Below are 16499 nucleotides of genomic sequence, written 5' to 3' on the forward strand. Positions count from 1 at the left end.
GTAGGTTCCTCGTCCTCCAAGACTTGCACCCTCATCATGCAGGCTGCCCCTCCTTAGCGCAGGTGGAGCGCCCAGAGACCTGCAAGCTTCCCGGCCCTTGAGCGTCACCTCTGGGGCTCTGCCATGCTTGCCCTCCTGAAGGAGCCTCACTCCTTCCTTGCCCAAGGCTCCCTCACAGTGTGCGATGCCGGAGGCGGTGGTGGCTTTTTATAGCCTCCGCCGGTTGGAGTGGGTATATTTAACTCTCTCCCCAGACCTGGGTAGGTTGGAGGATGGAGCGCGTGCCCTGAGCCCTGCCTGTGACCAAGAATGTGCTGTGTGTGCGCCTGGGAGGGATGACGATGGTCATGTGGGGTAGCTGTCCCGAAATGTGTGATGGGATCCGAGGGCAGGTGCGGGGCCCGTGTGGAAGGCTGTGGGGCGCGCCAATGCATGTGTGAAGGAAAAGAGACACAGCAGGCCTTGGGGCTTGAGGAGAGAAGGCTGAGGACGCTGGGAGAGAGGAAGGTGTTTAAACCCAGCCAGCTCCAGGCCTCTTGTCCACAGCCTATGAGAGGCTCAGTCCTGGGCCCAAACCCCCGGCCCAGTGCAGACCTGCGCCCTCCCATGGCCCATCCCATGTATGGACAGCCCTCTGTGTACTTCCAGGGACCTGGGCCGTGCCTGCCCAGCAGGGGGCCCAGGCACTGAAAGCAGACCTGGGAGCAGCCCCCTCTCCCAAGAGGACCTCAGGCCACCCCTTTCCCCTGCCCTCCGGAGGCACTGACAGCTTCCTCTCTTCCCCGCTCACATTAGCTTAATTACAGCAGCCCCCCAGGGAGGCCGGGCCCCAGCCCACAGAGCAGGTCAAGGAGGCCAGGCCCAGCCTGCTCAGTCCAGGAACAGACCCGCCCATCCCTCCTCAGACAGCTGCTGCTGGTCCTGCTGAGGCCCTCTCCCCGAGCCCCTGGCCCCCCACGCCCTCTGTACACATCTTCTGACCCATCTCTCAACCCGTGGGCTCCAGCACTAAGTCAGTCCCAACTTTGAGGCCAAGGTGGGGCCAGGCCCAGGGACTGCGGACCCCAGGTTCCCTTTGCTGTCCACCACTGTGGACTCCCCAGGAAGGATCCAGGTTCCCTCATCCAGCCTCCTCCTGCTCCAGACACAGCTACATGTCTGATGTACACGCCCCAAGAATGACCCCCTGACCACCAAGAGTGCCACCGCCCCTCCAGGCACAGATTGCCAAGCTCAGTCTGTCACCAATTGAGCCCTCACTCACCATCCGGAGGCGTTGGGGGCACTGGCGTGAAGTGGGTCCCAGGTTTGTCTGGAAAAAAACAAATCTCCAAGTCAGGCAACCCCCGCCCCCACTCCCCAGCCCGAGCCAGTCCTTCCATAGCCTGTCCCATTGTCCAGCCTGGAGGGGTCACCCCTGCCTGCACACATCCCTTCCCTGGCTTTCCTCTGCCCCTCTGGCTGTATCATCATGGTCTGACACCTGTCAGGGAGGCCCAGTGGCAGGGGTGTGGGCAGCCACCTATTCCCGAGATGAGCCCCAGGTCCTGCCAAAGCCCCCATTCCCAGCGTAGCCAGCTGCCCCCAACCCCCCCCCCAACGAAAGTTGTCTCTGCAGCTCAGGATGTGGGCCGGCCCCTGCCCCCCCCCCAGCCCACAGACAGCCTTCGGGGGGCCCAGGCATCCAGAGAACGACCCAGGTGTTCCCAGAAGATGCAGCGGCCCATCTGAGCCACGTCACAGCTGGTGGCCTCTCTGTGACCCTGCCTGTCCCCTAATCTTTGGTGGCTGAGGCAGGGGACCTCAGCGAGCAGACAGGCAGGGTCACCTGGGCCCAGGAGGCTGCCACACCCACAGACGTACAGTTGTTCAGGAAGAGTAGCACCGCGAAGCCGAGCGTGGCGGTGGCCAGGAGGATCAGGCAGACGTTACAGGGGATCATGAAATATCGCACCAGCAGGGAGAGCCCGCGCCGCTGCCGGGGGTCCCGCTCCAGCGGCAGTGGAGGCATGGCCCGGGATCCTCAGCCCCCACTCTTGAGGCGTGGGGGTCCTCACGGGGTGCCCTTGGGCCTCTTCGGTGCCACTCGCCCCATTCTTGGACCCCTGGGCCAGTTGACAGCAGCTATATTCTCAAAGTTCAGCTCCAGTCACAGCTGGGGAGTGGGGGGGGCGCCAGGCCCCCTCCACAGCCCTTGAGGCTCATAAAGGGAGGCGTGCAGAATTCTCCCGGAGTAGAAATCCCAAGTTTGGGCTCGGAGGGAGGTGGACGAGGAACCGAGGGCCAGCACCACCCCTGCCGTCCACACCGGCCAGGGCCTGGGCCGGAGGCGCCAGCAGCTCTCCGCGGGGCTCGGGCTTCCCGGAGCCAGCCTCGGGGAGTCCCGCAGCCCCGGATCGTGCCCGCGCGGCCGCCCAGGAGAAGTCGGTCCGAGTGGGAAGGGCGGCGAGCGGCCCCTCGCCCGGGACTCGGCGGGTCCCGGCTGCTCGGTCCCCGGCAGAGGCGGGAGCGGCGACGGCTGCGAGCGGGAGGGGCGAGCGCGCCTCCGGAGAGAGAGAAGAAAGAGCCGGCCGCGGAGGGCCGCGCCCGCTCCCCGCGCCCAGGCCGGGGCCGAGGCGGTGAGTGAGGGGCGAGGGGCGCCGCGGAGGGAGGGCGGGGAGCTGAGACAAAGGAAGACGCCTCCGGGGACCCCAGCGTCCGCGGGGAGTCGCGGCTCGCGCCGCAAGGAGCATCGGGCGGATGAGGACGGGAGGGCGACGGCACAAAAGACAACGCAGAGGCTGCGGGCGCTGGGGGTCGGCTGGGGGCACCGGGGCTGGAAGGGCGCGGCGGCCGGGGAGGGCGCAGAGGTGGGGCGCTGGGGCTGCGGAGGGTGCAGGTCGGGATGGGGGCTGGGGTCGGGGCCGGAGATGAGGGGGAGCGGAGGCTGGCGCTGGAGAGAAGGCAAGTGTGAGGTCGGGGTGGGGGGCTGCGGAGTGGGGTCGAGTAGGTGGGCGGGACAGGGTCCCCTCCCGCTCCCACCCGGCTGGGCTGGGCTGGGCTGTGCGTGTGAGCGGCGGCGCGGCGGAGTGTCCGAGGGTCTGCCTGTGTCCCCGCAGGGGGGATCGACCTGCACGAAGGACCCGGTTTCTGGGCTGCGGTCTGCGTGCTACCGCGTGTGCGTGTCAATGTCTCTGCCCCCGCTGGCGCGACCCCGGCACTGTGGGGGTAGCGTCTCCAGGTACATACACACAGGTGGGGAGTAGGCTCGGCTCAATTCAGAGGGTGCGCCACCCCTCCCTAGGACCTGACAGCAGCACCTCAAACCATCCGCACACCCCCAACTCGCGTCCGCGAGGTGACAGGATCATGCAAATGAGTCCCATGTAAATGAGCGTTATGCAAATAGTCGCGGGGCTCCAGGTCCAGACCGCAAGCCTGGAGCGCCCCCCAGAGGCCTTCCGGGAACGTCGAGACCCTGACGTCACAGCGGGCCAGGGCGCGCGGCCCACCTGGGACTCCCGTCCTCCCCATCACGTGTGCCGCTGCCTCACAAACATGTCCCTGGAGTCCTCCCACACACACCTCGCTCACTCCCTGCTCGTCAAGCACCTGCCAGCCAGCACCCAGTTCTTCAGGTCCATCTCCTTGGACTCCTTTCAGTCCTGCGCCCAGACACACTACCAAATCCTAACAGGGTCAGCCCACCCTGTCCGGTCCCCAATCATCCACAGCAGGGGTCTTCAAACCTCTTGGAGCCCTGGAACCTGAGGGTCTACTGAAACCTTGCAGGAAAAGTCAATACACAAAGTGGTCCCCCCCCACCCCGGGCCGCGATGGACACAGAGTAGCAATCTGTCAGCCCACCTGGAGACCCTGCCCCTGGCTGGCCTCACTGTCTCCTCAGGGGAGCCTCCCACCCCCTCACCTCACCTCATCACACCCTGGCACTGCCCACACCACACTGAGAGTGGCAATGCCCCGGACTTGGAGCACCCAGGGCAGGGTCTGACTTTTTATCTCCTCCGGGCAGAGCTTGGCCCACAGCCCAGAACTTGGTGTGGTGAGCCCAGGCAGTGACACATTTCCCATTTACTTCTCACTGCAGCCCCCAGGACTGCAGTTGGAATCCCTCCACTCAGGGAGGGGCCCACAGACAGTGCCAGGGTTTAAACCACAGACGTACGCACTGAGCACACACCCGCACAGGAGCCCTGTCTGCTGCTGCCACTGCAGCTTGGGACATCATGGGTGGGCCCTGCTGGAGGAGGGGAGGCAAGGGGACCAGAGTGTGGGAGGGGCAAGCCCTGGGATCAGGGGGAGCCCGTGCTGGCAGGGCAGGCCTCCCCCAGGCAGAGACCCTGGACTCTGCCAGCAAATGGGCTGGACTTAGGGCTCACGTGGTGGTGGTGGCGGTGCGCAAGGCCTGTCAGGTCTGGCCTGGGGAAAGGGGACCCACATGCAGCCCGGTCCCTCCCAGCCTCAGCCCGAGCCTGAGCCCCCACAGGGCTTGGATGCCTTCAGAGAGACAAAGGGCCATTGAGGCCTCAGAGCCAGCTGGGGGAGGGGAGCTCAGGCTACCCGGGCTATTTTGGGATCTTCAGACTCAAAATCATTCAGCCCTGACCAGGCCACGCAGGCTCAGACCCCAGGAACAGAGGGTGCTCCGAGCCAAGAATCGGCCCCCCTCTGGGTTTACACGCAGCAACATGCTACTGCTCACATGTGTACACACGCACTCGATGTCCCAGGTCTCACGTACGCAGATACATGTACACCCACTCACTCAAGTCTGCACAGGCACTGGGTGTCACACACTCACCTGCGTGCATACACACTGCACGCCCTCATGCAATGCAAAACTTGCCCCTCAGTCACACAGCACACACTGGGCGTGCCCCCAAGTACACGGTGTGGTTGCGCCCCTCCAGGTGCTTCCCTGAGAAGGAAGATGGGGAATAGAGTCTAGAGAGGATGGGAAGTCCTACCTACTGGCCCCCCGCCGACCCCTTTCTTACGCAGATGACCCCTCCCTCACTCCGGAGGGGCCGGGCCCAGCTCCCCCGGAAAGCAGGGGGTGGGGGTGGGGCGGCACCGCCCTCCCGGCGGCGAGCACACACCGCGCGTGCGCACACACCTTTAATGTCGGGCCTCGCGGCCGGCGGCGCCTCGGCTGGTCCCGCGCAGCGCGCGGTCCGCCTGTCCCCACCGCCGGGACCTCGAGGGTATCCCGCTTGTGTGTGAAGCGCATCGAACAGTCGAGCGCCGGCCGCCAGGCGGCCCGGAGTCACAGGTGTCTGGCCGCCCCGGTGGGGGAGGGGAAGAGGACGGGGCAGGGCGGCCCCTTCCCCCAGCCCCGGCCTCCTGGTGTCTGGTCTCAGGCTACGGCCGTCCCCTCCCCCTCGGCCTCAGCAGACAATGGGCGTTTCACGGCGGGACGTCGCTGCTGGACCCGGGCCCGCCGCTGGGAAGGAGGCGGCGTCCAGCCCGGGCCCCGATCGCCGCCTCAGGTGAGGCCGAGGCCGGGAGGCGCCCAGGTTTGAGTCCGCTGGCTGTGTGCCCACCCACCAGCCCCGCGGGCAGGGCCCACACTCTGCCGGTTAGCCGGCGCCGCCGGGCGGTGGGATTGAGTGAGAGTTTGGGGACGGGGCTCAGCAGGGCCAGCTCGTAGGGTGGCGACCGCTGGCGGCTTGGACGGCAGCTGCGGCCGCTGACCCCTGGCTTCCCTCCTCCCTCATTACTCAGCCTTCACCCTGCCCGGGGCCCAGCCTCCCTCAGCAGCCCGTCTGAGCTCCTCCGGGGGTAGGCGCAGTGCAGGAGGTGTGTCCCGAGTCGGGTCGGATTTCTGCACCCTGGGAGGTTACCCTGTGACAGAGAGAGCACTAGAGGTCGGAGGGTCGGCGGTGGGGGGGGTTATCTGTACAGAGACCCGAAGGATGGGGAGAGGGGTTTGCACCTCCGGACAGAGGCAACTACAGAGGCCCGGGGGAGAACGGGCTCAGGAGGCTGCAGGAGGCCAGGAGGGGCCAGGCTGGTGAGGCCTCAGGGCGACAGGGGCCATGGGCGGGTCCTCCGGCCTGGGGAACGCTGGGAGGAGGGAGCCCAGTCCAGGGCCTGGACACCTGCCAAGACATAGACTGAAGCCACCAGGGGGCGCCAGACGAACAGAGGAGGGGGGCGGTAGGCACCTGCCTAAAAGGGGGCCGCGGTGGAGCTGATCCATGCCTTCGGTCCCTCCCCTCCAGGACAGCCCCAAATCCACCTCTTTTGGCCAGGCCCTGCCCATCTCCGGGAGGAAAGAGAAAGCTGGAAGAGCCAGGGTGGCACCCACGTGTGGTCAGTGCCTGGTGAGTGGAGACCCTGTGTCCTGCTGAGGGCCACGCCAGGCAGTGAGGGATGCACAGTCCAGCACAACGGTCTGAGTTGGGGGACGGTGCTTCCTGGAGGTACTGACCGGCTGGATGTCAAGATGAAGAGGAGTGACAGACAGACACACCAACTGGAACCAGAAAGTCAGGGGACAAAGGGGCAGAGAGACCGGCCAGACAGGAGAGAGCCGCAAAGACGGAAGACCAGGAGATTGCAGACGCAGCCAGGGTGCAGGCGGAGTTTCTCCCGTGGGGGAGGGTGACCGGGACCAGCAGCCAAGGCGCAGCGTCAGGTGGGAAGGCTCCTGCTCAGAGAGGAGGGTCCCCCTCTTCCAGCCCGTGGGCTGTAGCTCTCTGGCCCGCACCACGCCCACAGCTGCCTTGTCCCACCCCGCAGCCAAGCCACAGGGACTGCCCGCTGTTCCCTGCATCTCAGACCTTGTTGTGCTGCCTTTCCTGCCCGGAATACCCTTCCCCCTTGGCCTTCGCTCCTCAACACACAGCCACACCTGGCCTCCTTGGAAAGCCCGTCCAGAACCTCGAAGGGCCCTGTGCAGGTGGCTGCAGCGGCAGCCCTTCCAGCGGCCCTGTGAGGATCTGCTGCTGGGCCGTGGTGGACGGGTGGCTGAGGAAGGAACCCACGGATGGATTCTCAGATGGACCCTAGCGACCCTCACCGCCTCCCCTCCAGGGAGAGAAGTGGACGTACGTTGCTCCCCACTGGTGGGTCAGGGACAGGCCACAGTCTGGCCCAGATGCTGTGCTCTTATTTCGCCCTAATGTACACGGGAAGCCCGCGTCTGTGGCCAGAGGGACAGGCTGTCTGCTTCTGCCGGGGCCAGCGCGGGGCGGCCCAGAGGTAGTTGCCAATGGGAGGGGCAGGGAAGCTTCAGGCCCACCTCAGGCCAGAGGCAGACCAGCCTCTCCTGACTTGCCACACCGAACCCTAACAGTGCCAGACTCAGGGTCCGGCAGGCACGAGATGCGACAGGGAATCCAAGTGGCCTCAGAGACTCTTCCTGTCCCTCCCACAGTCCTTCTGGCATTGAAACCCAGAGGCAGAGCCCACAGGAGGCGGGGCCCAGACCTCGGCCGGGAATGGGGTGGGTGGGAGGAGGGCATAGCTGGACGCTGGGGCAGCAGGCAGGAGATGGGAGCCATATGAGGGCAGAGGGCTGGAGCCCTGTTCCCAGGCCCCCAGGGACACAAGCCAAGGTTGCCTGCTACCAGCCCGCTGGCAGAGCACCTGCAGGGTCCCCTCCCCAGGCTGATCCAAGGGTGGCAGGAACCACAGCCCAGCTGGGTTTCAGTCAGAATCGTGTGCCGGTTGGTACACCTGAGGCTGCAGGCACGCGTGCGCACGCGCAGGCCACACAGCTGTTAACAGCAGGCTGCCTGGGAGGACACAGAGCCGGCCCCTCCCATGCCTCTATGCCCTGGTGGGGAGGGGAGTGGGAGGGGCCATCTTCCCCTTCCCAGGTCCAGCTGTAAGCAGCCCCTGGCAGGGGGCCTTCCTCAGAGGAAGTTCTCAGGATCTGCTCTGGGGGGAGAGGCCCCTTCTAGGGGAGCTTCCCTCCCCACTGGAAACTCCACCAGAGGCCTAGTCACCCCTGCCCGGCTCCCAGCCGCAGCCTGGGACTGGAACGTGATCCCTCCTGAGCCCCAGTGTAGCCCGTGGGGGCACAGTGCCCTCTGATGAGCTGCATCAGTGTCACCAGGGTGCTTGTCACTAGGGTGCTGTCTCATTTCTGAGATCCCTGTTGCTCTTCAATGAGAGGCGGGCACTCTCTGGGACTCTGGGGTGTCAAGGGTTACTGGGGCTATTTCAGCGATTGTGCCTGCAGCCCCCAGCCCGGCTGGGCCTTGGGGGCCTGTGTGGGGAGCCATGGTTCCCCTATCTCAATGGTGGGGGGGCGGCTGGGGCCAGCAGAGCAGGACAGGAGACGGAGCCCAGCTTTCATCCCCCCCGCCCCCCACCCCAGGCCTCTAGGCAAGGGTAGAACTTGTGGGGGGAGGGAGGGCAGTTGGCCTGGAGCCTGCAGGTGGAGGCAAAGGGCTGGGGCAGGTGCAGGGGCAGGTGCAGGGGCAGGAGCGAGGCCTGTTTCTGCAGCTGTTTTCCACCTTCCTGTGGTGATGGGGGTGGGGGCAGGCTTTGCTTCTCAGGGGGCTGGGGAGAATTAACCATTTAGGAAGGAAGCAAAGCAGGCTGGAGGAGGCTGAGCTGGCCTGACTGTAGCAGGGTGATGGTGAGAGTGACCTCTGGCTAGATCCACGGCCCTGAAGTCTGGGCCCACTCCCCTGCTAACCTTACCTGGCAGCCCCATGCCACCCTCTACACTCCCCCCACCTCAGCCTGTAGGACTGGCGGGGCAGGGGGCTGTAGCCCCACACCTGGGCCAGCTAGCCCTGACCAGGTGAATCTAATTTCTCCTCTGTGCACGTGGGTCCCAGCACCCCCAGAGATGCTGTAAGGGCACAGGCAGGCCCCACCGGAATCCACTCTGTCCAGCACCCTGGGGGAGGCCAGTATAGACAGCGGGAGAGGGGAGGACAGTTTCAAAACAACTTTTTTTTTTGCATTTCCAATCTGCAGGGGAGAATGGAGACCAGGGCTGTTCTCTGGGTGTGGAGCAGGGGGATGGGGTGGGGTCTGGAAAAAGCCAAGAGCTGTTTCCACTAGCTCAGTCTGGCGCAGTGAAGGGACTGGATCCAAAGGCCTTTGGTTTCAGGAGCAGCCCCCCACCCAAGCCCCCTGGGGCTGCCCCAGGGAGGACACCAGCCAGCCCACCGTGGGCCCAGGGGAAGACAAAGGCGGCACAGGGCCATTCTAGCGCTGACTATCTACCACGGACCCCCAGGTGGGGAGAGGACAGGCGGGCGGGGTGGGGGGGGCGGTCACACCCCACCTGAGCTGATGCCCCACCCCTGGCTGCTGGAAGGAAGGAGAAAGCCTGGGCGGGCAGCCTCCAGCCTGGGCCTGCCTGGGGGAGGGGCCGAGGGCGCTAGGCGGGTCTGGAGGGGTGGGGTGAGAACCTACAGTCTGGAAGAGGGAAACAGGGACAGGAAGCAGCCACCTCCCACCTCAGGGAGGAATGTGGCGGGAGTAGGACAGGCTCAGAGGACTTGGGGGTACAGAAGCTAAGTGCCAGACAGCAGAGGGAGCCCGCCCAGGAAACTCCCTCTGGACTTCTACCTGCCCCCGCCCTGCTTCAGGGAGAGCCAGTCCCTGTCTGGGGGTGTCTGCAGTCCACAGTTCACACAGTCCACAGCAGTTCTCAGGATCTGCTCTGGGGGGAGAGGCCCCTTCTAGGGGAGCTTCCCTCCCCACTGGAAACTCCACCAGAGGCCTAGTCACCCCTGCCCGGCTCCCAGCCGCAGCCTGGGACTGGAACGTGATCCCTCCTGAGCCCCAGTGTAGCCCGTGGGGGCACAGTGCGCCCGTAGCGCCTGCACCAGTGCCGGGCCGGCCCGGGACCCAGCACCTCTCCGGCCTGAGCTACATAGGACTGCCTTCCCAAAGGCCCTAGAAGGCTGGCCTGGCAGGGAGGAAGGGAGGGAGGGTGCTCACTGGAATCAGGCTGGCCAGGCTGGGCCACGGCCGCCAGGACCCCGGGCTTCAGGGCTGGGCAGGGCTGAGCTGGGCCACAGCCAGGCTCACCGACCCCGCCCCTGCGCCAGACCTGGAGAGGGCAAACACCACTTCCTTTCTCTGCTCCTGGCTCCTCGTGGGCAGGGAAGGGCCTGGGGAAGGGCCCCAGGCCTGCATCCCTCCTAGGGGCTTCAGGGGGCCCCAGGACCAGTCTGCATAAGGTGGGGGAGGGGAGGGTGGTGGGAGTGTATGGGTGCTGCCCAGACCAGGGCAAAGTGGCTGAAGGCTGGAGGAGATGCCTGCTCAGCTTCCAGCCTGGGCAGGCTCATGGTGCGTGGGCGGCTGGCGCTGGAAGAGGCCAGGCCACTTCCCTGACAAAGCAGGGGGCGAGGGGCTCCTTCCTGAAGAGGCTGCTCTGAAGCAGAGCATCGTCTCCCTCACCCACAGGTGGCGCAGAGGGAGGGACACATACCTGTCTCAGTTATGCTCGGAATGTGGCTCCCCAGGCGGAGGATTGGGGAGGAGCTTCCTGGGGGCTGGAGGCTGGGGAAGGGGCCCAGAGCCAGGAAGACCCTGCAGGCCCTGGGGGAGCAACTGAGGAAGGTAGTCCCAGTAGAGCTGGGGCCCAGGTGGGGATGAGCTGGGGGCATCCAGGGAGGTGGGCCTGGCAGGATGTGCCCCTGACCTTCGCGGCTGTGGGCCTTTTGGGGGCCGGGGAGAGGTGTGTTAGAGACAGGGGTCTTGGGTGGTCTTGGGGTCACCTCCACAAATCAGTGGCCTTCACTCTGGGCCCTGTGGGGCAGGGGCAGCTGTGGGCTCCCAGGAACAGAACAGGGTCAGAATCAGACAGGGAGGGGTCATCTTAGTTCAAGCCCTGCCCATCCCTAACCCTAACCCCCCACTAGGGTGAGGCCTTGTCTCCCTGGAGAGCCTGGAGTGGGGTTTGAGGCCCTTATCTCCCACAGAGTGGAAGGCGGGCCCTCCTCCCAGCCGCACCTTGCTGGGGCAGGTGGGGAGAGGACTGTCTCTTCCCCAAGCCCGGCCCCAGCTCCAGGGGGCCTTTTGCCTCAGGCCTTCGGGAGGCTCAAGGGGGAGGCACCCCCATCTAACTGGGGTCCCTGGGATGCACCCACCCTGCCCGCAGCCCCTGCTCCTCAAGGTGCCCCGGTTTGCTTCCAAAGAAGGGATCCGTGTCATGGGCTCAAAACTTCCAGGCCTCCCTGGCCCCTTGCAGTGGACCCCAAGCTTCTCACTCTGGGCCCCTCCCCTCCCTGGGGGCTTCCCCTCCACCCTGGCTCTACCACAAGGCTCCAAGCTACAGTCAAGGCTACTTCCTTTCCTTTTCTCTCCATGAACCTCCTTCCCCAAAACCCTCCTCCTGGCAGGCCCACCCCAGAAGACTCTGGTGGCCTCGGCCCCTTCTGGGTGCTCACCCCATTGCTACACACTGGCCTGTGGGTCCCAGCACCACCCTCCCCCACCGGCCCAACTGGAGCTGGGGGCCTAGCCCGGTCCCTATCCTGGGCAGCCGGCACACAGAAGGTGAAGTCTCGCTGGGAGCTCTCCCTGTGGGCCCTCCTTTCCAGGTGTCCCTCTGCCCAGCCTGATGTATCCGGAACCAGGGCCTGGCCTGGGTAGAGCAGGATCTGGCAAGACGGCAAATCTTGTTCTGCCTGGGGTGGCCCTCCTGCCACATGCCCTCTGACCCCACAGAAGGGCTCAGTTACCGAGTCGTGGACCCTCAGGCTGGACCCGTCCAGCTGCAGAGTTAGTGATGTGCCTTCTTGATCTTGCAGAAATGGGGGCTCTCTGTGCCCTGACCCTCTCCTTAGCCCCCAACTCATGTTTCAAAACTGGGCATCACACCCCACAGCCTGCCCCATCTCCATGCCACCCTCCCATCTCTTCCCTAGACCACAAGCTTCCAGAGCAGGGCCAGGGTCTCCAGTCCTCACCTGGTGGGAGGGCCATGCTGGGACCTCCTCAGCTAAGCTGGTGATGCAAGGGACCAGTGACACAGCCCCGCCGGCCTCTCTGTATGACGTTGCAGGCTGGGACCCTGGACACAGCCCCAGGAGCAATGGACTACAGGCCGCGCAGGATGCTACAGGGCTCCCCACTTCAGGTCCTGCCCCTCGCCCTGCACAGTCCACCACCCAGGACCCCGCAAAAGCCAAGCCAGCACCACAGCAGTAAGTTGGGTGGAAGATGGAACTTCCCTGCTGGCCAACAGAGCAAATCAGAGGGACAGGGTCACCTTCCCAGGACAGGAAGTCAAGGACCCTTCCCACTGCCCTGGGAGGAAGCATTCTCTCCTCTCTCCGCCCTCTCCGGTACATCCCTTCCCAGGCAGCCATGAGGGGACAGACAGGATGTGAGGGCGACAGGCAGTTCCTATGTTCTCCCTGCTACGTTCCTCAGCCATGGATCTCAGCCCCCAGTTGGGATTCGCCGGGGCTGAGGTGGGTGGGTGAGCCCTGGTCATGTGATTCCTGCTCACCTCTCAGAGGCTGGGGTGAGGGAGGGATGCTCTTGGGCCATTCAGAACGGACGCATGGGGAGGGCAGACAAGGAGAGGTTCTGTACCTCTGTGAGGGGATCCCACACCCACTCAAACTCCTGGAAGCAGCCCACTCCACATAACTGCCCCTCCCAGAAATGACAGGCCTCTTGGAACACATGGTGGGGTAGCCCCACCTCCAGCACAACCCTTAAGCCCCACCCCAACGGGTTTGCTCAACATCTGGGCCCTGTCTAAACAGATGTTTGGGCTTCTGCAGAACACAAACAACTGATGTTCATTCACCTGGTCCCAGCCTCTCTCCTAGAACAGGGAACTGCAGGAAGGGGCGTGCAGAACTACGGAGGGGGAGGGGAAGAGAGAGGAGGCCTGTCCCTTTGCAGGGCTGGGACTCGCTTGGCTCCAAGACAAAAAGTGGTGGCATCTCCAGGGCCAGGGTGGGGAGCGCTGCTTATATCAGAGATTGGAGCTGAGACGGCTGGGAAGCCAGGGAGCTGGGACTCAGAAAAGGAGGTTGCACCACGAGATGCCAAGTGCTCTCGCCGCCAGCAAACTCTCTCCTGCCCCCACGGTGCCTCCCCTGCTCTGCCCCTTCACGCACCTTCCACGCAGTGTTCCACCTCCTCCAGGTTCCGCAGGGTGATGCGCATGAGGCTGGAGTTGAGCATCAGCTCATTCTTGTGGGCTGGCCACAGGTACGGCGGGGCTGGGTTCACAAAGAAGATCCTGGTGTCCCCAGTGGACACCTGGTTGTCACAGATGAGGGGGTCTCCGAAGCCGCCAATCACCACCTTGTTGCCTCCGTCCAGCAGGCTCTCCTGGGCCACCACATCTTTGCCCTTCAAGTACCGCCAGACCCGAACCTGGGGTGGACACGGGGGGTGCGCAGGTGTCAGTGGTCCTCTTCCCACTGGGGAGGGGTGGCCGCAGAGGCTGACACCTGGGCTTCTTCCTCTCTTCCCACCTCACTTGCTCGGGCCAGATGTCCAGAGTAGATAGACCCAAACCCTGGGCAGATGTGTGGAGATCTTTGGGTCAGCCCCCCAGGAGGAAGCTGCAGGGAGGCACACACACGATGGATGCCACTGCCCACCCGTGTGTGTCACACACTAGGACACCTGGCCTGCAAACAGAAGCAGCCCCCCAACCCCCAGCCACCCCAATTCCAACAACGTCCTTCTCGGCTCAGGCTGGTTACGGGAAGGGGACCCAGCCGGCTGGGGTGCCTGCCTTCCGTGCCCCACTCTCCCTATCGTCCCACCCACTGCTCCGGCCATTCTGTATGGGCAGAGCCAGGAGCAGCTAAGGTGGATGATGAAGTTTCAGGGTGATGAGCTCTGAGCTCAGGGCTCTGGGCCAGCTGGGCTCCATGCAGCCCTGTGGGTGGGCAAAGACACCATGCCCCCCGGCAGGTGAAACGCCCTCCTCCTGCAAGGCTCCTACAGTGCGTGCGGTCAAGGCAGCCTGTGAACCTCAAAATCAAGCCTGGGCAGCACAGGGCAGCCCCACCCTCCCCACTCTGCTCTTGGAGCCCTGAGGGTACCTGCTCTGACAAACCAGGCCCTGGGACGCCCACGGCCTGCTGGGGGTGGGGGGAGGAGGGCTGCAGTCAGAACAGGCGGTCCTAAAGGAAAAGGTCCATGGGGATACGTGCCCATGCATGCTGCACCTGGGAAGACACCCCTTTCCTCGGGAGCTCTGGGGAGCCAGGACTTCCAGAATGGGGAATGAAAGACAATGGTGGCCCGTCCACCTGCCTGCCCCTGCTGGGAGCCTCGGGTCTGAGAAATCTGCAGGGACTCCCTCCACCCTCCAGTGGCCATGGGGAGGTGGGGGAGCCTTGGCCAACTCCCGCCCCCCCACCCCTAGACACACAGTAGGCTCTAGAAGGACGACAGCTAGCAGGGGAGGGCTGGGTGGCTTTCATCGCCTCCCCCCACCCCAGCCACACCCAGGAGCAGCGGGGAGGAAGTCGGGAAAATCCTGCAGGGACTTGGCAAAGTGCCCTGGCGGTGGTGGAGGGGAGGGGGCCCGGCGGGGGATCCCAGCTGTAGCCCGCACAGGCCAGGCTGAAAGAAGCTGCCACCCCTCCCCATCTCCACGGAAGAGGAATGATCCGATTTCTGGTCGGGGAGGTAGTTTTAGGGGCCAGAGGGGGGCAGGGCCCTGGGTCCCTTGAGCCCTCCCTAGGAACAGATTGTGGGAAAAACCCCACTAGACCTATCCCAGGGGGCTCCCAGATCCAACTGAAGGAGAGGCCAGGCAAGTTCTCCCTCCCTGTGGCCGGGGGAGATCCAGGTCTCTCAGGAGCAGGATGGGGCACCTGCCCTGCACCCCGACACTTGAGGCTCAGCAACGGCCCCGCCCACTTCTCTGCTCCGGCCCCCAAACCCATCGCTGCAGCATGCCCCACCAGGAGCCCTGGGGTTGGGAGATAAGATGTGCACCCCTCCACTCTCTCCTGACCACCCCTTCTCGCCTCTGGGGGCGGGGGGCGACAGCACTGACCACAGGCCAAAACCCCACCTCCACCCCAAGCAGAAAGCGTCACCTCCCCTCGTCCCTGTTCCTTTTCTTTGGCCGGTGGGTAGGGGGTGCGGTAGCGGAACATTCTCCCTGGGGGGAGGCGCACTTGTTTCCAGTAAGGGAGGGGGCTTGGGTTGAAGGGGCAGACACGATCAGGTCTCCGGGGCCTGGGCACCGCGAGGCGGGATGGCAGCGGCACCGCAAGAACTTTCCCTCCAGCGCTCGCGAGTTTTCCCAGACCCGGCGCCCCACACGGGGGTTGGCGGTCGCCAAGGGAGCGGGCGCGGGCGCTGCGGAGCGTCTGGGGCTCGTTCCCACGGCCCGGGGCGGGGGTCTCAGCGGGGCGGCCGGCGTCGCGATGGCAGGACCTCCGGGCTAGGGGGCCGGGATCGCGGGGGAGAGGCCCCCAACCCAGGCTTCCAGGACGGCCCGAAGGGGGCTCAGGGTCCCGGGGGTCACGCGGGGGCCCACCTTGCACGAGTACGTGTGCTGCACCGGGTCCACGTTGAGGATCTCCTCCACGGTGCCGGTGAGCACCACGTTCGCCTCCTCCTCCCGCCTCTCCAGCGCGCGTTCGGGGCACGTCCCGTCGGCGCCGGGCAGGGCGCGCGCGGCCACCACCAGGAGCAGCAGCAGTGGCTGCAGAGGAGCCTGGCCGGACGGCCGCAGGCTGGCCATGGCGCGGGCGGAGGACGGCGGAAGGCGGCCGGAGCAAGCTCACGGGCCGGGCCGCGCCAGGGACTGGACTGGACAGGACGGGACGCAGCTCCTGGGAGGCGGCGGGAGCGCGGGCGGCGCGGGGGCGGGCCGGGGGCGGGACCGGGGGCAGCACCACCCCCTTCCCTCCCCCCCCCCCCCGGCCCGCCCGCGCCCGCCCCCGGCCCGCCCGGCGCCCTGCGACCCGCGGCGGCCGCGAACAAAGCGCCGGGACGGCGGCGCCGGGCGGAGGCCTGGCTGGGGGAGGGAGAGGGCCAGTCTGGGTCGGGCCAATGTGGGTGATGGGCCTGGCCCGGCCGAGGGGCGGGGGCAGGGCGGGATCGAGGGTGCTCTCCCTGCTGCGGCGCACCCCCACGGACGCCCCTCCCCCGCCTGCGCGGACGTTCCCCACCCCCGCCAGGAAATGCGGCTGAAATCGGGTTAATGCATAATCTGGAAGCGACGTGACGGGACTTCCAAGGGGCTCCAGGCTGCGCCGGGGCTGGGGCGGCGGGGGCTCCCCGGCCGCGGGGAGGGGCTGCCAGATCCGGGGCCCCGCCGCCCCTCGAGCCCTGCAGGGCTGTGCCCCTCCCCCGGCAGGAGGAACCTGACGGGGGACCCCAGCCCCTCGCTGGAACTGGGGACGGAAGCTCGGCCGGCCCGGGACCCCCGGCCTGCCGGGACCAATGCGGGCCGGGGCCTGCGGCGATTGGTCGTAACGGAGCGCAGACCCGCCCACCTCTCGGTCCCGGGTCAGCTCCGGCCCCTCTGCAGGGCTGCGGGCTCCCCCTGCTGTCCGAGGCGGCGATTGCGTCTGCGG

The 16499-nt window shown here is 65.8% G+C and overlaps 1 protein-coding gene across 8 annotated transcripts in view; it reads right to left on the reverse strand.

Annotated features, from left to right (window-relative positions):
• AGRN (agrin) overlaps positions 1–15729 on the reverse strand; it is a 32750-nt gene extending 17021 nt beyond the window's left edge. For all 8 annotated transcript variants that reach the window (XR_009539147.1, XR_009539148.1, XM_060141794.1 and 5 more), the window contains exons 1-3: positions 15455–15729; positions 13059–13320; positions 1265–1312 (exon numbers count right to left, since the gene is read on the reverse strand). Coding sequence is in view for 6 of the 8 variants with exons in the window: in XM_060141794.1 (XP_059997777.1) it covers positions 1265–1312; positions 13059–13320; positions 15455–15661 (517 nt within the window). In the remaining 2 variants the exon portion in view is untranslated. The remainder of the gene's footprint in view (positions 1–1264; positions 1313–13058; positions 13321–15454) is intronic.
• Between the last annotated feature and the right edge of the window lie 770 nt (positions 15730–16499).

This window comes from Lagenorhynchus albirostris, chromosome 2, assembly GCF_949774975.1.
Source record: "Lagenorhynchus albirostris chromosome 2, mLagAlb1.1, whole genome shotgun sequence".
Lineage (NCBI taxonomy): Eukaryota > Metazoa > Chordata > Mammalia > Artiodactyla > Delphinidae > Lagenorhynchus > Lagenorhynchus albirostris.